This window comes from Balaenoptera ricei, chromosome 18 (assembly GCF_028023285.1).
Source record: "Balaenoptera ricei isolate mBalRic1 chromosome 18, mBalRic1.hap2, whole genome shotgun sequence".
NCBI lineage: Eukaryota > Metazoa > Chordata > Mammalia > Artiodactyla > Balaenopteridae > Balaenoptera > Balaenoptera ricei.
Genome location: NC_082656.1, coordinates 83936944 through 83961554, shown reverse-complemented (window position 1 = coordinate 83961554; position 24611 = coordinate 83936944). Strand labels below are relative to the sequence as shown.

General features: G+C 55.2%; 1 protein-coding gene across 4 annotated transcripts in view; it reads left to right on the top strand.

Moving 5' to 3' along the window:
* The window catches only part of RASA3 (RAS p21 protein activator 3), a 90770-nt gene that overhangs the window by 21995 nt on the left and 44164 nt on the right, over nucleotides 1–24611 (top strand). For all 4 annotated transcript variants that reach the window (XM_059902631.1, XM_059902630.1, XM_059902632.1 and 1 more), the window contains exon 2: nucleotides 13606–13723. In XM_059902631.1, coding sequence (XP_059758614.1) covers nucleotides 13606–13723 — 118 coding nt within the window. The remainder of the gene's footprint in view (nucleotides 1–13605; nucleotides 13724–24611) is intronic.

Below are 24611 nucleotides of genomic sequence, written 5' to 3'. Positions count from 1 at the left end.
GCTGAAGTCTGGGGTGCTGGGAACGGACCCAGCGTGCCTGGGATCCTGGGATTCTGTGTTTGTTGGCGTCTCCGAGCCTCTCAGACCCTCGTGGTTTGATGGGACCGGGATTGCCCTGAGGGGGTCTCAAGTGGCGGACCACAGTCTGGTCGGCGCCAGGCGACGGTGCGCGTGCCGAGATCTGAGGCCCGGGGTCTTGCCGCGCCTGAGCTGGTCAGCCTGCCTCTCTCCTCCTGCCGGACCCCGCACAGTGTGGGCACCGCCGAGCTGGCGAGCTCAGAGGGGCCCTGCCTTGGCCGCTCGCTGCTCTGGGCCGGGCCGTCTACCCCTCGAGAACCCGGAGCCACGCACACCTTCCGGGAAAGCCCGTCCGCAGACCGACCCTCTGCTGTTCGCTTGTTCTACGAGACCTCTGGTCGACCGCTCACAGGGACTCTGCCCCCAGACCTGGAAGGGATGGCAGCGGGGCTCCCCCGGGGGTGGGTCCCTGTCTCCGGCCTCCAGGGCGAGGCCTGTGCGCTGCGTGGAGGCCTGCAGGTGAGGGGTGAGGCCGCGACGAGCAAGAGCGTCTCTGGCTTGCTTTGGTCCCCACTCAGGCCGGCGCCCGTCTGTTCCCTGCGACCTAGTGGGTCTGCAGCGGGAACGGCTGGGCAGGAGCCCGACCCTGGAGGCCCACGTCCTGGCGTGGAGGTCCCCCCGCTGGCCGGTCAGGGGTGGCTGCGGGGACAAGGGCCGCAGCGATGCCGCGCCCACGTGTCCGCCGGGATCAGGACCATTCTGGATCGCACTTCTGCAGCATCTCGTGCCCGGGTGGGTCCTGGGCTCTTCCTCGGGGTGGTCCTCCACCAGCCGGCGAGCAGGCCGTTGCCACAGATGGTGGAGTCGAGCCGGGAAGCCTGGGGCACGGCAGTTGTTGCCGGGAGGACGCTGTGCGCACAGCCCTCGGGCTCGGGTGAAGGCAGACGCGGCCTGTGTCCTCTGACCGAGACGCGCCCGCAGTGTGGAGAGCAGCCCAGACGCCCCCTGGTTCGACTCTGCGCGGTGCCTCCGGGCCTCAGTTCCCCGTGGAGTGGGTGTTGGGGGCTGTGCCTGGCGGGGCCCAGCTGTCGAGCCCTTTGCTGCCGCTGATGGCCCCTCCCTCCCCCTCCACACAGTAGGAGGTGTGTCTAGCGGCCGAGACCGTAAACTTGGCGGTGTTTTGTGCCTCCTTACACCAACAGTGGTGTTGAAAATGACTTTGGAGTTTTAAACAGCTCTTGAGATGTGGAGCCCCGGGGGCTGCCGTGGGGCTGGGTCTGAGGCGTATTCAGTCCCCGAGGGTGGGGAGTGCACAGCGGCTGCCGGCCGAGGCCTGAGTCACCCAGGGACACGTGGTCCTGGCGTGCAGGGTGGGCCTGAGATCCTTCCCGCCCGGAGACACTCGTGCATATGAATCACGGCTGAGAGCACAGCCCACAACCCTTTAGAAATAGTTTTGAAGCTTTTATTACTTCATTCTCGGAACCCCTGGCAGGGTCCCGCCTCCCCCCACCCCACCCGCGTGCCTTCCAGCTGCCTCTCTCCTGGGCCCCAGGCTCAAGGAAGCCTGTGTTCCCGGACGTTCCCGGGGTGTCACGCCTTCTCTGACTCAAGCCAGCCTCCCCTGTGCCTGCCCTTCCCGCGTCCCCTTGTCACCCCCAGGGGCGTCACCCCAGCCTCCACCTTCCAGACTCCTGCCCACCTTTCTGTCTCCACGGGGCCTGCCCCTCGGACCCTCGGGCGCTTGCGCTCGGCAGCGACGCCCCTTCGCCCTTCCGGGCGCCCTCGCCTGCCCCTGACTTCCTCTGCGTGGTGGTGCGTGCGGTCAGCCGTGTGCTTGCTGCTCAGCTGAGAGAAGGCGGGTGAGGAGCCAGGGCCGTCCTCCCCGCGGGCGGGTCCCCGTTAGCACCAGGCACGCTCCTTGTTCCCGCGTTTGCCGAGAACCGCCCAGCGACTCGAACGGGGAGGCCTGGGCCCTGCAGGCGCGGCCCTCCTGTGGGACCGCGAGGGATGGAAAGGAAACACCGTGACCTCCGCGGAAATGGCAGAGCGCTGGGGGCGGGGGGGGGGGGGTGGGCCTCAGGGTGGGGAGGTGGGCAACGCAGGGGTCTGGACGCAGGGACGCACTGGCGGCGGGGACCGTGGGGGCCTCGAGGGCCCGGCTGAGGGCTGTGCCTCGTTCAGGGGGAGTAGGCCGCTTTGGAGGGGTGGGGCGGGAGGGGTCGTCATGGAGGTGACACGCACGCCCGTGTGAGCCACCGGGGAGGCCCCTGAGCCTCTGTGACTGGGAGAAGCGTGCTTCCTGGGAGAGCTAGAACGCCGTGGAATGTTCTGGAATACAGAGCGAGGCATGGGCAGGGAGGCACCGGCTTTGGGGCTGTAAGCGGTTCTCAAACGTGGGCCGGCTCGTGAGCCAGGCGCCGCATCCTGAGGCCGCGGGGCCGGTGGGCCTGGGAGTCTGCTTTTCCAACCAGGCGCCCGGTGATGCCGCTGCTGCTGGTCTGGCCCCCGGCCCAGAGCCGCCGGGTGGACGGCCGTGGGGAGCCGCTCGTCCTGGCAACCAGCCGCACGCCGGTCACCTGGCACGTGTCCCGGTGAGGCTGTGCCCACACCCTGGAGATGCCGCCTGACACCGGCCACATGCGGGGGAGCCTGGAACACGAGGCCAAGGCCACGCTCCCATCGCACGAGACGTCTGGGGAAGGCAGGCCAGGTGGGCGCGTGGACGTGGGGCTGGGGCGGGAGCGCTCACGGGGCTGCGCTGCTGCTTCAGGTGGTGAAGGTCTTGGGCATTAGTGCTGACGGCCGTGCAACCCTGTACCAAAAAGCACTGAATCGTACGTTTCAAAAGGTTGAATTTTATGCTGTATAAATTACATCTCAATAAAAAGCAATAGTTGCAAAAAAATTACAAAAAACTCAAATCATCCACCTGAGGACAACAGGGAGCTAATTCATGCTTTGAAAACTTGGTAAATAGACGGCAGTTACCGAGTGTTTACCCTGGGTGTGTGGGCCTCACCAGCGGGTCAGTTAACGGCAGAAGAGGGGCTCTCTTATAAAATTACTTCAGCTTATAAATCAAAATCAAAGACTATTACCACTTTGCAACCCCTAACGGGTTGGTGGATTTGGCTCCATTTCTGTGAGGTACAGAGTTGGCCAAACTGAAGATGCCGTTGAGATCTGAGAGGGCCAGGCTCCGGGTGGGGAGGGGCCTGAGCGCGCGCTGAGCGCCGGAAACGTCCCCGTCTACCCGGCCGTGCGCGTAGGGAGACTCACGGAGCTGTGTTCGCTGAGTGTGCGTTGTACCCCAAGAAAAAAGTACAAATGAAAAACAACGAAATAAAATGTACACTCCAAAAGAGGTATTTATTTATTCCCACCCGTTCTCTCTCCAGAGAAGGGTCTGGGGAGGTGCGTGGCCGTGAGTGACACACGGTGACACTCAACAACCACCGCCCTGTCCACACCCGTAACCAGCTTTTCTTCGTTTTGCTTAAAATGTGGTAAAATGCACATAACATAGAATTCAGCAGTCTAGCCATTCCTAAGTGTACAATTCAGCGGCATTTAGTGCGTTTACATGTTGTGCCACTATGTGCTCTAGTTCTAGAGCTTTTGAGTCGCCTATAGGGACATGTCTTATCCCGACCCCCTGGCAACACGGAGGATACACCGTGTGCTATCAGCATGAATAGAGTTGCTGTGAACATTCACGTACACGTGTGTATTTTTGTTTTTTAAAAAATAAATTTATTTATTTATTTTTGGCTGCGTTGGGTCTTCGTTGCTGCGCGTGGGCTTTCTCTAGTTGCGGCGAGCGGGGGCTACTCTTCGTTGCGGTGCACGGGCTTCTCATTGCGGTGGCTTCTCTTGTTGTGGAGCACGGGCTCTAGGCACGTGGGCTTCAGTAGTTGTGGGTGGGCTCAGTAGTTGTGGCTCACGGGCTCTAGAGCGCAGGCTCAGAAGCTGTGGCGCACGGGCTTAGTTGCTCTGCGGCATGTGGGATCTTCCCAGACCACGGCTCGAACCCGTGTCCCCTGCATTAGCAGGCGGATTCTTAACCACTGTGCCACCAGGGAAGTCCCCAAGTATTTGTTTGAGCACCTATTTTCACTTCTTTCCAGTGGAATTGCTGGGCTGGTTGGTGACTCTGTGTTTAAGTTTTTCCTCCCACCGTGGCTGCACCGCTTTGTGTTTTCTTCCTCAAGTTCAAGACAGGACTCTTTCAGAGAAAGGTGTGGGAAAAAGAAAAGCCAAAATAGTACCAAAATATACAGGGTGGGGTCGTATGTGGATTGTTTCTGAAAAATGAACCTAGATCTTTCCTCTGCCAGTGGAGTGGGGGTCTTTGGAGGCCAGGCGTCTTCCTTTGCTCATTGAGACCAGCGGGGCTCATGGCTGCACTGCACTTGGCGACTTTCCCCAAATTCATATTTTCCAGATTGTCTTTCCTCCTTGAATTCAAAATAACACTAATGCAAGCTATGAAGAATGTTTTGCTGTCAGAATCCAGAAACCTGGACTGCAGCGGTGCCAGGCAGCCCTTAACCCGAGGTGATGGTCCTTGGCCTTCACCAGGGGACCTGCTGGAGGGTGGGCGGACCTCCTGCCACGTCTGGCCGTGCGGGGGTCTCAGCCCCTCCAGTCCGTGCACCACAGGATATTGTAGGGCTAGTCAGGAGGGTGGATCTAGACGCAGTTGGAAAATCAGAATTTGACAACAAAGGAGATCTCAGCTCCCTAAACCTTGCTTTCACAGCCTCCGTCAGAGCTGGGTGTGCTGGCCTTGTCAGGGCTGGTTTGGGGGACCTTGTCCTTCGGAGGACAGAGAAGAGGGACAGGAGAGGCTGGGAGTGGCTTCAACTCCCGAATAAATGGAATGGAATCGGGTCCTTCAAAAAGAGCCCTTAACAAACGGAGGGCAAAGCACACACAGCATTTTTACCTCTCAGACTGGCAAAGATGCATGATTTCGATGACTCAGTTCTAGCAAGGATCTGGGAAAGAGCGTTTTCAAATGCGGTGGTAGGCTTGTGAATCGCTGCTCCAGAGAGCTGTTTGGCAATGCGATACATGTGTATGAAAATTACAAACTGCCCTTCTGCCAGAAAGGCTAACTCTGGGAACTTGTTGTTGCTGCCTTCTCGGTCCCAGGAAGGGACCTGTCGCTCAGTGGGAAGCGGAGCGGCCCCGGCCGAGGGGGTTCTGCCCGGCCCCTTACGGGCGGCGCTCACGCGGCCTGGTGGTCGCTGCTGCCTGGGTGCTGTGCCAGCTCCCGTGTACCCCGAATCTCCAGCGGGAGCAGGACCCGGCACGTTGCAGCCTGTGAAGGAGGCTGAGGATGGGACTGAAATGTGGACCCTTTAATGCACTCGAGCTGCTCCCGCAGCTGGGATGGGGCCCCGCAGGCGTGAGGGGAAGGCAGCTTGAACCCTGAACTGACACTTGGTCAAACCGTGAGGACCCTTGGGCGGAACGAAGTTGCCAGGGCCTGGGAGTGGGGTGTGGGGTGTGAGGGATGATGGTTGCACAACCCTGTGAATGAGCTGAAAGCATTGAATTGTGCACTTTAAATGGGTGAATTTTATGGTCCACCTATCCTATTGCGATAAATCTGTTAAAAAACAAAGATCAAAACACGCACGTACACACCTGTACCTGCCAGGCACGTGCAGGATGGCTGTCGCAGCCAACGGCCGGCTGCGGGCATGGCTGTCTGGCCGTGTCCACTGCCAGGCGTCGGCCCGGGTGTCCCCACCTTTCCTGGCTCTCCTCTGGGTCCCTTCCTCACCCCTCACATCCAGGTCTCGTAGCACAGAAACGTCCCTAGGGCTGTGTTCTGTTCTGTGTCGTCTGTGCTCGTGGGCACCTCCTGATCGCTGCCCACATGTGCAGGGACCCTAGCGGGTGGCCTCCCTGCCCTTGTGGAGCTCGTATGCAGGGGTCCTCACTCTTCCCGAAGTTTCCACAATATCCTCACCTTAGTTTGTTTCATTAAAAAAAAAAAAAATCTAGTAATATCCCTGCCATCTCTGTTTCTTTTTTCTCCTTCACCCTCTCAGCTACCTTGAAATTCTGACCGCACGCCTTTACTGATAACCTCCTAGAAATTCCTGTGCAGTTAGTGAAAGCGCAGCACAGAGGAGCAGAGGACGGGGGGCCGTGCAGCCAAGCTGGGGGGGGAGGGGGTCTTGACTTGGGGCGAAGCTCCGACAGTCTTCAGCTGCTGTTTTAGTCATCGTGATGTCGCACATAATGATGTTCTTCTTGATCCCTGTTTATTTCTTAGGTGTTTTCCCTACTTTGTTTTCCAGAAGCTTCTTCATTGATCTTAGTAACCAGCTAACTAACATCTTCTGGTGTGAAAATGAATCGGGAGATTTGCAGTTTACAAACGTATTCAAGTCTGTCAAACAGTGGTTCTCGGGAGGACCCCAGCTTCTTCAGGCTCTGCTCCTGTTTTCGAGGGGCTCACAGTCAAGAGGAGAGACGGGAGGGAATTCCCACCCGGACGAGGCGCAGGTGCCCGGAGCTCGGGTGGGGAGGGTCCCGAGGCTGGTCGCAGGCCGGGGGCGAGAGCAGAGGCACAGCTGCTCGGGGTACCCGGCACACGGGGCAGTGGCGACCGGCACGTCTGTCAGATGCTGTGTCTCAATCATGGGACCTTTGACAGTGCTGTTGATTGAGTGAGCGTGTGTGTCACGTAGCGCACCTCCCTCTCGTCCTGCCCCCAGGGGAGCCCTGGAGGGGGGGCCGTGTGCCCCCGAGTGCCTGCTGGGGTGCCTGCTGCCCCGTTTCCACCGTCCCCCGCGGCCCCTCAGGTGTGTCCCCAGGGTTAGGGTGGCAGAGTAAGTGCCGCTTACTCTTTTCTGGCCTTAGCAGCCCTTAGAAATGCAGCATTAGGTGGAAAAGTATGTCCTAAACAGAGGCACAAATTTTCAGGTTCCAAGGAATCAGAAATACCCATTCACCACAGCATTCTAAAATTAAAGGAAACGAGTGGCTTCTTTTTCCCTGGGCTTAATTTTACAGCTTTTATTTCAGGATTGCGTTACTGTCCAAGAACACTATTTTCATTTCTAGCTTAATTGGAAAAGCACAAGAGAAGAGCACTTGCTTTTTTTTCCCGATGGGAAAAGACCAGCCTCTAAGTAAAAGCAAAATTAGCTAATATTCTGTGTGTTTTTCGGTGCTGAATAGGTTGAATTCAATTCAGATGGAAGATCTAAATAATTCTGGGGCTGTGCTGTTGTCCACAAAATCAGTCTGAACATGGAGAAATGGGCGATTTTCCACCGCTGTTCTTCGTGCCATAGGCGTTCTTTCTTGTCCAGAAGCCTAAACTGCACTTTTCTTTAGATTCTAAGGCCTTCTCAGTTCAAGCAGAGAAGTGTTTAAGGTGCTCCGCCCCCCTTGCCTTAGGGGGTCTGCCGGGCTCTGCATTAAGGAGCACTGAGGGCGAGCGGACAGCCCAGGGTGGAGGAGACGCCCACCCAACCCCTGCAACCCCCGGCATTTTCCGCCGGCTCGGAAGCTGGGGGGTTCCCACGGGTGTCGGGGCACCGGGCCGAGCAGCCCGGCAGGTGGTGCCAGCCCTGCATTTTGTGATTGCAGGGGTGCCACAGATCTGTGCCCCAAAGGACCCCCGCAAGCCCTCCAGGGCCGTCCATCCAGCCAGAAATTCCCGTCCCTCAAGGTGACCTGTGCTTGGGCCATGGGGAGAGACGGAAGCTTCCAGGGCGGGTGGAGGCCTCAGGCAGGAAGAGCAGACCACGTGCAGCGGGGGCTCCTGTCAGCACTTCTTTCCACAAGGCTTTTGGGCGGCGACAAGATAGAATCTGACAGTCACGGCACATGAGGAGGGCGGGCAGGTGCCCCTGCGAGGGGCTGCCCCGACCCGGCCAGGGACCGTTAAAACGGGGACGTGGCCCAGCATCGCTGGATCTTCTGAGTTTTCTAAAGGAGTGGGAGTCCTGGATTAGAAAAATGTGAAATCACCAGTTTTAAATGGCGTCAACTAATTCAGAATTGAAAAATCACCGTGTAGGGAGAGCATTGCCTTCACCGCCAGCCCCCAGCTGCGACCTGAGGGTCAGCTCCCAGCCCGGAAGGCCCTTGGTCATCGGTGGCGGTCCAGCCCCCAGCCGCACTCGCCCAGCTGTCGACGGTGCTGCCGGAGCCCGGGTGTCGCCCGGCGGCACGGCTGCCGCACTTCATCATTATTCCCATTAGAGTCGGAGGTACTTTGAGTCAGAGTCAGAAGGCAGCAGGGGGGCAGGGCAGGGTCTCCTCACCTGGAGGGACTCTCGTGTCTCCTGGGCTCTCCGCTGCCGGGTTAGTCACGCCTTTAAGTCCTCGCCGGGTGCAGGGAGGGGCCCGGTGGAGAGCTGCTTTGCTGAGCGCCCCGAGAGCGTCTCACAGCTGTGCTCTCACATCTCGCAACGCTGGGGCCGGGGATTTGGGCTGGACGTGAGGCCTGGACGGAGCCGTGGTGGGCAGCTGGCGGGCGGGCTGCCCCACAGGCACACGGCGCGTCCGTCACCCGCGTGGGGCGCTGGCACGTTAGGCGGGCCCGGGTTGTCCGGGCACCTGCATTGTCCCCCCAGCGGTGGCCTCCGGGGCCTGGCCTGTGGCTCCGGGCGCAGAGGGTGTCCAGTGGCCGGGGTGGAGGCACGTGGCTCGGACATCTCCCAGGAAGCCGGCAGTCACTGCTGGTCAGTCAGGGCCCTGAGGCCAGCCCAGAGCAAAGGGAGGACACGGGAGTCCCCCTCGGAGGAGCAGAACAGGAGCTGTGACTGTCCCCACGTCGTGTCTCTGGCGAGTGTCTTCAGAAGCTGCCGTGCGTGGTCACTTCATCACAGACTCTCTCCTTTAGTCCCTGGGACAAACATTTCAGGGACGCTCATCATCTGCCCGGCGCTGCTGGGGTGCTGGACGCAGAGAGGAAACGAGACCAGGCACGGCCGTGGGGTCCACGGCGAGGAGGGGGTGACCAGAGGCTCCTACGGGGTCCCTCCGCCCCGCAGTCCCCGGGCCTGAGGGGCGACCCTGTCGTGTCTGCGTGCGGAATGGGGCCTCACCGGGCTCTTCCTGGGACTGCTGGCCGCCCAGCGTCCTCGGCCCCCATCAGCGTCCCCTCCTGTGCCAAGGGATTCTCACAGGTCGTCGCTCGAGTCCCCACCTGCTGAGGACAGAAAAGAAGCAACCCTTGAGCATGTTTCTGCATCTTTTGTAAAATTTTCTCGGAAGACATGCCAGTCCCTCTTTTCATGGTGTTTCCTCCTGGAGAGCTGGTGTGTTTCATTTTTAGGTAAATCGTGAGAAACGTGTGTTCCGCCATATTTCCATTTGTTCCTTAGCTACCGGGAAACTCGGAACCACTCACGGTGGGGTTGGATAGGTGTAATTTTCCTCCCTCTTACCATATGTTAAACGTTTAATTTCCATTTTAACAGCCTTATTTTAAACTTGTCTTTCATGTTGCCACCTATTCTTTTTGGAAATTGGAGGAAACCTGCGATGCATGTTAGGAAATCTTCCTGTGTCATGGTCATGCCCCTCCCCGGGGGCAGACATCAGCCGAGCCCTGCGGGGTCCGGCAGCTCAGCCTGGAGCTCTCCTGACTTGTAAATCAGCATGCAGTAGAGGAGGCTGTTGGTAACTTGGATATAAAATCCAATCTCATCAGGTTTTACGGACTTTTGTTCTATTTAATATCAAGTGCTAAAAGTAAAATAGCAAAGCAGTCAAAAATATATTCATGGAAATAGAATGTTTTAATCATGAAACTGATCTTTTGAGACCAATAGGCTTTTATGTAGGTATAATGAGCTGTGTTGGCTGCCAGAATTTGTAGACCCGTTAGGTGTTTAGAATGACCAGAAAGCCCATGTAAAGACGGGAGCACCGGGGGCTGTAATTCCTGCACGTGTCCTGCCTCTGTGCGCAGAGGCCCTGGGCCGGGGAGGGTCGCTTTTACAGGACTAGTGCACTGGGCTCGAGTACCTGTTCAGGTGTTAATTGCAGAGGTTGGCCTGTAGTTGAGGTGAAAACCAACACACTGAGTAGGGAAGAGCAAAGTTCCAACACTCCGTGGACGTGGCAGACTTGAGGCCCCAGGCTCACGGCTGGGAGTCTCTCTTGGGGTGGTTGAGGACCCTCTTCTCGAGGGCAGCGGACAAGACAGAGCCCCTCGGAGGTGAGCGGGCTGACGTGCGGTGCCCAGGCTGGTTAGACCTCCAACACCCCTCTTGGGGTGCAGACAGCGTTGTTGCCCCTCAAGGGCAGTGGGCTTCCTCGTCAGGGCAGAACCTAGGGGTGCCACGAAGACCGCCAACAGCTCTGCGGGAGGCGTGGGCATGCACACGTGGCTCTTCCCTCCACCGGGTCAGGTTGGAGACACAGCTGCCTGTGGGTCTGGGGCTCTCTGGCTGTGATCACCCCGAGTGTGACGCCTGTAATCAGAAACAGGTTTGCTGTTTCAGTGCTGTTTCATTACCGATTTTTAAGTGCTACCTTTCACTTCTGTTAGTAAATTCAGTGTTCAGAGATGGTACTGGGAGCCAATTTACTGTCTGTATCAAATCCGCCAGCAGACAGTTCTGGTGGGTGAACGGTGTACGTTTTGGAGACGTGGATAACAGCAGGGAGGCGTATGAAAATGTGACTTGGCTCGTAGACTGAAACCAGAGTTTACTTTCCTTTTTCCTTGCAGGCATTTATCCATCCAGTCATTCAACAAATGTATACGAGGCATGGCTTTACCTTCTTAGGTAAATGTTTCCACATACTGGAGAAAGGGTCATGGCTCTCCTCTCCTTTGAGGGAGACAAAAGGCCCCTAATCTGCATCTAGGGAGGGGAGCGGCCTCCGGCCTTTGGCACAAGTAACACGCGTGGAAGAGACGTCATCTGCTCTGAGTGTGGCTGGGATACGCCCCGCCCAGCCCCCTGGGCCACGGTGGGGTCCCCAGCTGGAGGACCCTGGGCAGACGACGCGGCCAGGACGGGGTGCCGGCCCACTCCCGGCCCTCCTGGCCTGAGCCACTTGTTAACGTTGGCTCGGCTCTGCCTGCCGGTGCTCTGGTGTCGCCGTTGTCATAGCAACCGGGATGTTTCCGTAACCAGCGGGGTTGGGCAGGGCCAGGGGTCGGAGGCGGGGAGCCAGGCCACGTTCACGGCCACACAAGGTAGTTCAGCATCTCGCAGCTGTTAACCCGATTGTTCAGGGGAGGCGCGTCCGTCTCTTCTGTCCTTGAAGAGAAGTGTCAGCTGCCGCTGCTTGTGTTCTGAGGTTCTTCTGAGAATAAACAGAAAAAAAATCCCAGTTCTGTGTTTTCCACCAATGGCCATCTCCAATAAGACTTTCAAAAAAAAGGGTTTTTTCTACTTTTAAGAAACACAGAAACTTGCAGCTAAATATCTCATTTGTTGCACAAAAAGTTCCAGCAGGAAATAGGGTCACATCCTAGAGGTGTCAGCTGGAAAGTCAGCAGAGCCGGGCTGTTTGAGGGGGAAGATTTGTGAACGTAAATCAGTTTGGAAAGCGGGCGGGAAGACGCTGGGCCCCTTCGGACGTGGGTCATCACGCCTCCTGCGCGCACCTGTGTGTGCACACGTGACTGCTCACATCTGCCAGGAGCCACCGGAAAGTCTGTCTTTGGACACTTAACAACGGGCTCGAAGCCAGGCAGGGATCACGCGCCCCTTCTCAGATGGTCCGTGGTTCTGTGCCTGACTCTTCCTGGACTGGCGCTTCCCGGGGCCTTGCGGCGTGAGGTGCCGTGAGGATAACCGCACCCCTAGGAAACAATTCATTTGTTATTTCTTTTTCTTCACCATCTGAGAGTCACTGACGACTCCCTGATGATTCCCAAAAGAGAAATTCCTAGAACCTTTTGAGTTAGAGGAGGCTGGGAGGCGTGTGCTGTCTTGCTTTTACGGTCGGGGAAGCCGAGGCCCGGAGGAGAGGCCCGGTGTCCCGGCCGCGTGTGCAGAGCACAGCTGGGGCTGCTAGGAAGCCTCAAAACACTCAATTTATTGGCCCAGAAAACATCCACCCAGTTACTGAGCCACTTCTGTTAACTGCTGCTCTCCTCCGTCCCGAGCCAGAAGGTTACTGAGAAGTTTGAGAGAAAGACTTGGCGCCCGTCAAGCTCACCTCCACCCTTGGGAGGTGGCAGCAGGAAGTTGCCCACTGCGTGTTTCCCCGAGAGCGGCGTCAAGTGTGTTTGTGGGGTGTGGGCGTGGCTCCTCTGGGGCTGAGCGCTGAGGTTTTGGGTTGCTTTCTGTTGTTGTTGCTTTTCCTTCAGTTTTAACCAGAGGAGGTAGTGCGGCCCTGGGTGGTACTAACAGGTGTCGGCCGTGCCTGGGCTGCGTTGGTGGGTGCTGGGTGTTCAGCCCCGGCCCCCTTCCTGGCCCCGGGTCTGGTGCCTGCAAACGCCCAGCCGGGGGACAGGAGGCCCCTGGGAGGCGGGAGCTCGTTAGTGGGGGTTCCTTCCAGGGAGGGGGCTTCTCCTGCCCGGCCGCAAGCCCCTCTGCTCCCGATCGGTCCACAAGCAAAGGGGCTGCTTGGACTTGCAGCCCAAGCTCACTCCCCGCTTCCGGCAGAGGGTCCAGCAGCTGCGGCTTCGCTAATGGTCTTCCGTCAGACCCAAGATCAAAGGCGACATGGCGTCCAGGATTCCACGGGGCCGTTGGCAGCTCCTCCCTTTTCTCCAGCGCATGTTGGGGAGGCATGGCCCGTGGCTGGTCCCCCCCCGCCCAGACGTCTCCTCACCGGCTTCTGAACAGCTGGAGTTCGTAGCTTACTCATCAGTAAAAGAAGAGTCCTTCTTAATTATTGCGCCAACTTTGACCTAATACTATCAAATTAAATTCAAAATAAAAAGGGACCTGGGGGCTGAATAGATAAGCAAAACGTTAGCCTTGGAAAAGAAGTGAATCCTGTCTCAGGCCATGACGTGGATGAGCCTTGAGGGCGTTGTGCTCAGTGGCATAAGCCAGACGCAGAAGGACAGGCAGTGTGTGGTTCCACTTCTGTGAGGTCCCTGGGCAGAAGGTGGGCGGCAGGGGCTGGGTGGTGGCGGGGGAACGGGGCTTGTTGTTTAGTGGGTGCAGTCTCAGTTTTACGAGGTGAAGGAGTTCTGGAGATTGATTGTGCCATGGTGTGAATAGAGTTAACTGTGGGTGCTGCTGAGCTATATGTGTGAAGGTGGGTGAGAGGATACATTTTCATTTCTGTGTATCTTACCATAATTTAAACATTAAAAATATTAAAGGGACTAATGTGGGTAAAACGAAACAATCCTTAATTCCTAGGCCAATGGATTACTACTTTTATAGGAATCCATTGCTTTAGAGGTTAATGTATATGTTACCTTGCATTGTAACAGTACAGATGGTTTTCTCATCAGCGCTTTGGTGGCAAGAAGACCGAGACCTGATGAAGAGCTAATGAACGTGCAGAAGTGAGCAGGAGCCTTGCTGTGAAATGAATCCGTCATTGGGAAAGGTGTCTGGTTAACAAGGAGACTAAATAATTCCAGGCTAAACTGATGATAGATTTACATTTGCTTTTTAGGTGAAGCCAAAAACCTTCCCACTTACCCGGGGCCAAACAAGATGCGAGACTGTTACTGTACCGTGAACCTAGACCAGGAGGAGGTGTTCAGGACCAAAATCGTGGAGAAGTCGCTCTGGTAACGTCCGCTGCCGCTTTATTTGGTGCTGACAGTTGCTTCTGTGTGGAGGGAGCCCTCGCTCGATCCTTATCCTCTCTCTCGGCCTGAGAGGGGAACGGGCTCCCGGGGCAGTTACGGGCTCATGGTCCCTAAATGCCCGTGATGACCGGGGCAGAGCGGGAATGACAGAGCACATAGACTTATTTGTCGGCTGAGAGGTGGGTGAGGACTGTCTTAAGTCGAGATGAGCTGGGCAGTATATAGTGCAACAAAAGAGGACAAATCAAGGATTTCAGAGCATAAAGATTTGGGAAGCTTTTTTTTACCATCTTCCTTTTTCTAAAGAGGCTCAAGACGGGGGTGGAAGTAACTGTTCACAGAGATCAGAGACCTAGAAAGCATTGTTGCTAGATTTGAGGAAGAGAGGGGTCAGGTGAGAGAGGGAAGCATTTAAGCCTTAAGACTGAGAGGTTTGCAGCCTAAGAAACAAGTCCATGCTCCTCAACCCCAGCTTGTGTAGGAACGCTTCGGAGAGCCTGTTAAAGCCCAGGTGTCGCCCCAGGCGGGGAGGGTGGGGCGGTGATTTGCATTTCCCACCAGCTCCAGGCCTGCTGGCCCCGGACCCCACCCTGGGGTAGGAAGTGGTGGCACCTGTGGTCACAGCATGTCTCCGGGAGAGGGAGTGGGTAGGTGAGGGGGGCCTCTGCCGCCCTGGCAGGCAGGCGGGCGGGGACGGTGGCGTGAGTCTGGGTGAAGCACAGCAAAGCCGGGTGGAGTCCCAACCAGAGTAAGCGGTTCTGGAGCCGGTGCTGACAGTGGGCCCACCCTCAGGCTTAGAATTGCGGGTTGTACGGGTCCATCCAAAGAGCTATCTTGGGCTTGAGAACATTTTTAGCAGATGAATTATATCCTTGCATATTGCTGCTTCTAAGTGGGAACAAACAGCACGTTCTGATGACTTAATGAATTTAACTTTTAGAAACTGTTAAGACCTCCTTCCCCCGAAACATGGAGACACTTCCCTCCTCCGTCTGCCCCGTTGTCGCCCAGACTGGCAGGGCCGCTCCTGAGGCCCTGTGTTATTTGAATGCACCCTCCGGATTCTCTGAAGTAATCTGTTGAAGGAGAACGGGAAGACTGAGGAGGCTGCCAGGAGTCGCGTGTGGCTTTGGGGCTGATGTTGAAGGTGCTGCCGTCGCCCTCAGGGTTATTTCCGTGAGCTCCCCAGGAGAAGGGTCCATGTTGGAGGGTTGTAAACCTGGAGAATCAGCGTCCGTCCCTGCAAAGCCGGGCTCCCCGCAGACCTGCCGGCTGAGGGTCTCTGGGAAGGGAATTGGGGAACCTCTGCTTTAGTTGAGGCCGAGAAATAGGGACCATTCCTGAAAATATTTCTTACAAGTTTAGAAATAGAAATCATAGTTTCTGGTTTTGGTGGCACAAGAAAATGTGCTTTTGGAGCAGAGAAGGGAGGCTGAGAGCTAAATAAAAATAGTGGTGTAGTAATATTGTCTCTTCTGGGAAGTCAGCTACCTGTGATACAGCCAGAATCAGGGGCAGCCCCCAAACACTGTCACCAGAAGCCAGTTAACTCTAGTGAGTATGCCGAGGTGATTCTCCCAACTCATCAGAGCGTCTAACCCTTCACAGACCATTCCTGCTTTCCTCAGACAGTTTTAATAAGCTTAGTTTTTGAAAGGTTAATTTATTCATTAGCTCAATTAATATTTATTGAGTGCTTATCTAATATACCAGATAAGTCAGGGAGTGCTGTAAACAGAAAGTTAAAGCTGACAGCAAATAAGGAGACAAACCTACCCAAAATAATTCGAAGAGGTTAAAAAAATATGAGACAAGAAACAAATGGGACCTAATTAAACTTAAAAGGTTTGCACAGCAAAGGAAACTGTAAACAAAGTGAAAAGACAACCTATAGAATGGGGGAAAGTATTTATAAATGATACTACTGACAAGGGATTAATTTCCAAAATATACAAACAGCTCATACAGCTTAATAACAAAAAACCAAACAACCCAATAAAAAAAATGGGCAGAAAACCTAAATAGACATTTCTCCAAAGAAGACGTACAAATGGCCAACAAACACATGAAAAGATGTTCAACATCGCTAATTATTAGAGAAATGCAAATCAAAACCTCACTGTAATGAGGTACCACCTTACACAGGTCAGAATGGCCATCGTTAAAAAGTCTACAAATAACAAATGCTGGAGAGGATGTGGAGAAAATGGAACCCTCCTACATGGTTGGTGGGAATGTAAATTGGTGCAGCCACTAGGGAGAACAGTATGGAGCGTCCTTAAAAAACTAAAAACAGAGCTACCATATGATCCAGTAATCCCATTCCTGGGTGTATATCCAGAGAAAACCATAATTCGTAAAGATGCATGCACCCCAATGCTCATAGCAGCACTATTGACAATAGCCAAGACATGGAAGCAACCTAGATGTCCATCACCAGATGAATGGATAAAGAAGATGTGGTACATATGTATATAATGGAATATTACTTAGCCACAAAAAAGATGAAATAATGCCATTTGCAGCAACACGGATGGACCTAGAGATTATCATACTAAATGAAGTAAGACAGAGAGAGAAAGACAAATATATGATATCGCTTATATGTGGAATCTAAAAAAATGATACAAATGAACTTATTTACAAAACAGAAACAGACTCAGACATAGAAAACAAACATGGTTACCAAAGGGCATAGCAGAGGAGGGGAGAGGGATAAATTAGGAGTTTGGGATTAACCATACACAATACTATATATAAAATAGATAAACAGCAAAGACCTACTGTATAGCACATGGAACTATATTCAATATCTTGCAAGAACCTATAATGGAAAAGAATCTGAAAAAGAATATATATATATATATATATATATATATATATATATATATATATTCTGAATATATATTTCTGGATCACTTTGCTGTACACCTGAAACTAATACACATTGTAAATTAACTATACTTCAATTTTAAAAATGGTTTAAAAATATGGGTGTATGTGGCCATTTAGTATTGAGGCAAAACCCCTGTTTATACTGGTGAGGGGCAAGCTGGTAGCCCCAGACCTTGACTCTACAGTGTAAGGGCAAAAGCAAATAACCTGCTCCATAAAAGAAGTTAGCAAGGAAAATTGTGCCTCCACTTGGGCTGAGTACTTGAAATCACAAGCTGGCTCTTGTGAGTGTGTAGCCTGAATCCATACCACATCTGTGGCTCAAAAACCACAATCCACACACATACATTAATGCAGTCTTGGGTTAGTAGTTTGTAACGCCTGCTGAGGCAATGACAGGGCAGTCGAAAGCAAATCCACTCCTCTCCTTCAATCTAGGTCTCAGGATTCTCCAGTATAACGTTTCAGGGAGCTTGAGCTCAGAGGAGAAAATGCACAAAGAACACAGAAATAAAGCATCATGTGCATTTTCCAAGAGAAACAACAGACAGCAGAATCAGACCTGCAATGTTTGCAGAATGTCAGCTAACAAAGTTTAGTGAACTTAAAAGTAATGAGACAAGATTGAAAACCTGAGCAGGATAAGGAACAATGAAGAATGCCTGCACCAATTTGAAAAAGAATCAAATAGAATTTCTAAAAATGCACATCACAAGAATTTAGATGAAAAACTCAGTGAATGAATTAAATAGTTGATTAGACATAGCTGAAGGGAAAATTGGTAAACTGGAAGGTACATTTGAAATATACCCCAGAGGGACTTCCCTGGTGGTCCAGTGGTTAAGACTTTGCCTTCCAATGCAGGAGGTGCAGGTTCGATCCCTGGTCAGGGAGTTAAGATCCCACATGCCTCGTGGCCATAAAACTAAAACATAAAACAGAAGCAATACTGTAACAAATTCAATAAAGATTTTTAAAATGGTCCACATCAAAAAAATCTTAAAAAAAAAAAGAAATCTACCCCAGAGACACAAAGGAATGGAAAGTGTGAGAGAGGTTTAGAGACACAGAAGGTAGAGGGATGTCTGAACACGTCCTGTGGGAATTCCTAAGGCCAGAGACCACGGGTGGAGGTCATGGGAGGTGGTGTCTTAATGCAGCTCAGTTCTTGAGGGGCCGAGTCTGGGGGGCAGAGCCCAGTGGCACAAGACCCAGACCCAGATGGCAGCTGTGAGGGTGGAGGGAAGGGGGCATGCCTGGGTGACAAGGAGGGCATTGTGCCCTGGACAGGCCACCGGCACCGGCAGCCATCGGGGTTCAGTGTTGCCTGCACAGAGCAGCTGCACGCCTTGCTGTGTTGTGGCCCTAACTCCCAGATCGTCCTCCAGGCTCACCATCGCCTGTGAGGGTTGATCATTTGTTTGGCAAAGTTTCTGTAGGAAACAGAGAGCCTACGTCTGATCTCTGGACCTGAGAGAGCCGGCAGGACCTGGTGCCCCGTCTGGGGCTCATAGTCAGAGGGGCCTCGGTGGCCGCAGAGGGTCAGTGCCACCCAGCGTGGTCTGTCCTCCCTCAGGCTGGAGTGCAGATGGAGCATGAGGGTGAGAGGGCGGACACACGCCCCCTTCCCTCCTTTCTCCGGGCGAAGGGGTCCGGGCATCGGGCTGCGGCCTGGCTCTGTGGGTGTCCCCACGCCCTGGGTCTGCAGAACGCCGCTCACCCATGAGCAGGTGTCACCGTCCCTGCCTTCCTTTCCTGCATGTCTGGCGTGGGACAGGGGGCACTGAGAGGGGACTGCTGATGCAGATTTACTGGGGGAACCCCCTGGGTTGCACACCTCGGGGAGAAGGAGCCTTTTCCGGCCCGTCCCTCCTCCAGGACGGTGATTCGGGGAAAGTTCTGTCCTCCTGAGAACAGTATCTTCCTGATGGTGCAAGTGGACGGTGTTCACATTTAACTTTTTACAGCTATAATGTTTAATCATTTAAATGGCAAGTCATCATTTCTTTACCGTTTATTTAAACGGAAAGGCTCTATGAAACTGGGTTGTCAGGGTCCAGGCGGGTCAGCCGCCCGCCTGGGGCCACAGTGCATCTGCGGAGGGCATCCTGGGGTCCCCGGGAGGGCAAAGCGGAGCTGAGGCTGCCTGTGGAGACAACCACCGTCCTAACCAGTACAAGGAGCACGTTCGTGCTACAGTTAAACATAAGAGCTCTTAGGAGCTGGGTTGGTCCAGTCGTTTGCAGGCGTATTCCATGCAGGGCCCGTTTTGCATTTCCTTTTGTCCATGTAAGTGATTATTTTGAGGATGACATTGCCCGCCTCTCCCCACGACAGGTAGGAAGGGGCTCCTACTCTGACCCTCACTTTCCCCCAGGGCAGCTCTGTTGAGGCTGTGCTGAGCCTCCTGCCTGGACCGCCCCCCCCCCCCCATATCCAGCCCAGAAGCCCCTCCCTCCCGCCTCTGTGGGCCTCTGGACCGGACGGCCCTGACCCCGCGACCGAGCCTCCTTGCCTCTCGCAGAGTTTGGTTGTGTCTGTCAAGCGATAAAGGCAAGTTACAAAGTTGAGTTCACAGTAAGATTCCTTTTTGTTTAAAAAACTGGCATAGCTCTAAAAATGGTCTGGTATGTGAGGACTTAAACGCCAATGTGGTTATTTTTTCTGGGTAGTGGGATTATGGGCAGTATTTTTGTTCTTTTGTTGGTAGGTTTTTTTTTTTTTTTTACATAAAAGTAGAAGTTAGTAAAATAACCGCTTTCTAGAGCACAGTGAGGAAGGAGCTAGCTCATTACCACGCTTATCGATTTGGGTGACATTACAGAGTCTCTAATCCCGTCATTCTCGCCAAGAATTTTCCCGAATGAAAGGCTGTTCCCCGCGGGTGGGCGCGAACTTCCGGTTTGGAATCAGAAGGAGCATGTGGGTCGTGACTTGAGAGGGTCTCTCTGTTCCTTCCGAGAGATGCAAATTGCTCAGAAAATAGAGCTTTGTGTGGTGGCGTCCGCGGTCTTCGGGTCTTCGTCTCCGGGAGGGAGAAGTTGTTTGGGGTTAGGGCGTGACAGCATAAGAGGGGCTCTGTGGTTTGGGAAGAAAGACGTCATTTTCTCAGATGTTCTTGATGAAAACCAAGTTGTTGACTAGAAAACACCAACTTTGAGATTATGAGACTGTACAAATAGCATCATCTCCCCTTATGTTTCTTTTCTCTCTAATTTCTCAAGTTAAAGCTTAAAAAATAAGTCTTTTTGACATAAATGCAGGTCTCAGGCCCAGACGTTCCACACCACCCTTCGCCCCAACAGTCCTGGGGAGCTCCAGGAGGGGACCCTTCCACCCCCCTGGTCCTGGGGAGCTCCAGGCGGGGACCCTTCCACCCGCCCCGGTCCTGGGGAGCTCCAGGCGGGGACCCTTCCCCCCGGTCCCGGGGAGCTCCAGGCGGGGACCCTTCCCCCCGGTCCCGGGGAGCTCCAGGCAGGGACCCTTCCCCCCGGTCCTGGCGAGCTGTCTGGTCCAGGGTGGGCCTTCAGTTCAGAGCATCCCCCCGACTTTGGGTTCCAGTCCTCACTGAGCCCCTGAATCTCAGGATGTGGGGCTTCTCACAGGGCTTCCCAGATGCCCAGCTGACCGCCGTGCCCAGGCCCAGGTAAGGCTGGGACCCTGCAGGGAGAGACCACCCTGCAGGGAGAGACCACCCTGCAGGGAGAGACCCTGGGCCTGCCCTGTCCACCCTCCCTGAGTAGACAGTCAGTCCCCGTGGAGCTGTGGGCTGGGCAGTTTGGGTGTCGGGATGCTGTGGTTAATGGGTTCCTCTGGGGTCCCCAGAAGCTCCCCAGGCTACCGCCCCCCTCACGCCCCCAGGCTTCTTCCTGACACCCTCCTTCCCTTGGGGCCTTCCTGAACGTTCTGGAGTCCGGGGGTTTCAGTTACCTTAAGAAGCGTGGCTGGGCCTTAAAAGGACAGTCCGGGTGTGAGTTGTTGGTGAGGACACGTGATTTCTCTGGGGGGGGGGGGAGGGGAGGGGCCGCACGTGGGAGTCCCGTGTGGGGTGCACCCCATGTGAGCAGATGGGGAAACTGAGTCTGGAAGAAGTGAGGAACCTGCCAAGGCCACGTGGCCGTCCACCCTGGGCTGCTCAGGCCAGGGCAACGGGCTGCAGGTCACCCATGAGGGCCGGGCTCTGGCACAGACATCTGGCTGGGGTCCTGTGCTTCTGGAAGAGCGTGTTGCTGGCCCTGTAGGCGGGCGCCCTGGGTGCCCTTGTGCCCTGTGATCCAGCCTTGTCCTGCGGGCCAAGACTGGCCCAGGTGGGGCCCAGGCGGGATGCTTCTTCCCCAGCATTTGGAGGAAAACTGTGATCTGACCTCCAGGCCTCCTTGCCCGGGAGGGTCAGCTGCATCCCTCCGGCCCCCGTTCACATCTGCATGAAGCTGGGGGGCAGGCCCTCGTTTCTCCATCCGTCCTTCGCGTGGACGGAGCGGCTTTCTCTCCTGGGAGCCACCCCTCCCTGTGTTCAGGCCGTGCCCCACGACTTAGGGGGAGGCTTCAGCACCAGAGGCTGAGCACCCGGCCTCCCAGTGAGATGCAGTAGCTTCTTGGAAGCCTCAGAGACAAGCTCTCAGGTGCCGAGGGCCGCGCTGCTTTAAAATTGCCATTTAGAGGAAGTGAGGGAGAAACCAGACAGGGTTTCTCCTGCTTCTGGGAGCCTTGGGCGGTTCGCGCCTTGGGTGCGGGCCCTCCCAGTGCTGGGGCCCCGCGAGCACCGGCCCGTGCGGGGTGCAGGCTGCACGAGTCCCCTCCCTTCCCGACTCTTCTGTGGACGTCTGAATACAGCATTCGGTTTCATGAATTTTAATCCAGGTTTTAGTGAGTGGTTTAACCACCTGCACGTTTATTAGCCGAGCGCAGAGCTGTTCAGAGCCGGCCGGCACCCTTTTCAGAGAAAGGGCCCTGCCTGCCTGGATTCCAGCTCTCTCTGGGCCTCGGCGTGGGCCCCGGGTCCCCGCTTCTGGGCGCCTGGGCTCCGCCAGGGCTGCCCTGTGGCGCATCCGGGGCTTGCGGGGAGGCTTCCCTCTGTCCCCGTGGCTCCCGCGCTCCCCTCCCCTCCCCCAGATGCCGGGAAACGGATGCTGGCGTTTGCAGCATAGGACGCAGCACACAGCATGAAACGGGGAGAACCTCGCGTCTGGCCCCGGCGGGGGCAGGGCAGCACCAGCCGGGCTCTGGGGGGGCCGGGGAAGGACTCTGCGGTCCTGCGGGGGTGTCCTGCCGGGACCTCTCGGCTGCACATCTGGGCTCGCGGAGCGGGAGGCCAAAAGCTTCCCCTGTCGGAGGCTTTTTCTCGTTTCCCAATTCTGTGAAACTGCGTTTAAACTTCTCCCTGTAATTAGCGAGGAAAGCGCTCTGGCCGGCCTCAGAGGCCACGTCTTAATCCCCTTGTCAGATAGTGGTAGTTAAGGCCGTCCAGTCCTTTGGGCGGCATTTTCCCTTTATCTGGACACGCCGCAACCGTGCAGGGCATGAGTCCTGCCTCTGCTGCTGACCTGTGCGCGGAGATGCCCAGGCAAAGGCGCCAGCCGGGGGGGCTCGGGCTGTGCAGCCCCTCTGAGTCCCCCAGAAAGGAGAGTCTGTCTTGCAGGCACGTGGGGGGATCTCACCCCACTTCCCACCATCCACAGCTTCCTTTTCTTTTGGAAATATGCTTCCAACTCTGCCCCTGTGAAGAGACACTGCAGGCTTTCCCGTCGACCAAGAAGGGGGTGGCCTGGCCGCGTGCGGGCACCAGGGGGCACGCCTGTCCCACCCCCAGGATGCCTGCCTTGCTCCCTCACGCCCCTGTGGGCCCTGCTGATGCCAGCCCCGACCTGAGAGATGCCACGACTGGGCTGAGGAGGCCTTTGTGCTGGGACCCCCTGGGCTTCTGGTGGGGACAGCCGGGCCGCCTGCCTGTCCCTGTTCGTGGACGACAAACATATTCCTTGTATGTTGGGCGTCAGGTACTTGTCTTTTACTTTGCAACATAAATTTAAAAGTTCTCAGTGGATTAGTATCCTGAACTTGAAAAGAATGTGAAAAGATGGTCATTTGACAGAAAATGAGCCAAAGACATTTCAACACAAAACGAAACAAAAGTGCTCACACACACGCTTGACAGACATTCAGCCTCACCAATAATTTAAACTTTTCCAATGAAAGCAGTAGTTTTGGTCACCAGCTTAGCAGAGTTTGTAAACATTGATGGAGTCCTTCCTGGAGGGTCCGTGGTCCCAGAGCCCAGGATGGAGGATGCCCTCCCACCAAGCAAGCCACCTCGGGGACTGTCCTGAGGACACCAGGGCTAGGGACGCTCCCGGTGGTGGACGTGGGGGAGGACTTGCTGTCCACGTGTTGGAAGGTGTGAGTCCTGCGGCTGTGGTCACTCACACCTCAGGTGCTGTTTGGCCTTTACTTACTTGGGAAGTGGTCCATGGCCTCATGTTAAAGGAAGAAGCCGACTGTATATCAGGTTGAATAATGTAACCCCACTTTTATTTAAAAACATGTGTCTTTATTTTTCTTCTATATCCATATATCTTTAGAGAAAAAATAACTTAAGCATGATATACCCTAGAATGTTAATTCTGTTATTCAGTTGCTGACATCTTTATGTATTTTTAAAATTTTTGGTTTTTGAAAAATAGCTTCACTGAGATATAATTCACATACCATATAATTTACCCATTTAAAATGTACAGTTCTATGGTTTATATTATATTCAGAGTTGTGTGGCCATCACCACAATCAATTTTAGAACCTTTTCATCTCCCTAAAGAGAAACCCGTTCCCTTTACCTACTCCCCAGCCCCTGGCAACCAGGGATCCACTTTGTCTCCACAGACGAGCCTGTTCTGGTCATTTCACATAGAGGGAACGGCACCCTGTGTGGCCTCTTGTGTTGGCTTCTCTCGTTGAGCATCAGCATGAGAGCTGAAGGCGCCAGTGGGTCAGGGGCCCCGTTCGGTGTGTCCGTCCTCTGTTGATGGGCGCTTGGGTTGTTTCTGCTGTAACCTTGCACGTACCAGTTTTTGTGTGGATGTGTTTTCATTGCTCCAGGACATACCCCTGGGGGTGGGCTGTTGGGCTATAATGGTTACTCCGGGTTTACCGTTTTGGAAAAGTGATGGCCCCATTTTACATTCCTACAAGCAGTTCAATTTCTCCACATCCTCACCGGGGGGAGTGCCATCTGGGTGCAGGACCGCCTGTCCCGGGGCTCCTGTGCCTCCAGGGGCCGGGGGTGAGATTTGTGTCCCCCACGTGTAACCGGCTGGCGTCACGGCTCTGTGTCAGGAGGTGGCAGGTGTGGGACTGGAGGTGCTACCCTGTGACCCACCCCTAAAGAGGGCCCTCTGAGTGGGGCCTAGGCAGTGTGTTTTCTAGAAACCTCTCCAGGTGATCCTGATTTGCAGCTGAGAGTGGGGACAGTCCCCCGAGATAAAGCCGGGATGGGGGCCAGGCCGTGGGCAGGGGCACTGGAGTCAGGACTCGCGTGTGTGGCCGTCTCGGGGGCAGCCCTGGAAACACCTGTTGTACGCGTGCGCCTTCTAGCGAGGCCTCGGCAGCAGCTCTGACTCCTGTGGGACGTGCCTTCGGGGCTCTGGCCCCCAGGACATGGCGGGGAGAGAGCAGCTGCCTTCTCTGCACGCCTGGACCTCAGGCCAGCATGGTACCCCTTCCTGCTCTGGACCTGAGCTGGTCAGTAAAACAAGCAAAACCTGTTAGGTGCTTCTGACGGCAGCACCACAGGTGGGCTCGTCCCCCTCCGAGCGGAGGCTCTGATGCAGCTCCTGCGTACAGGTCCTTCCATGTCTGTCACCTGCCCTCGCCTCCCTCCCCCACTCCCGCCTCCCTCGGCCCGGCCGGGACCACCAGCTCCCAATTTCATGTCCCCCACGTGAGGTCACAGGTGCATGCCTGAGGCAGGCGCTTGGAA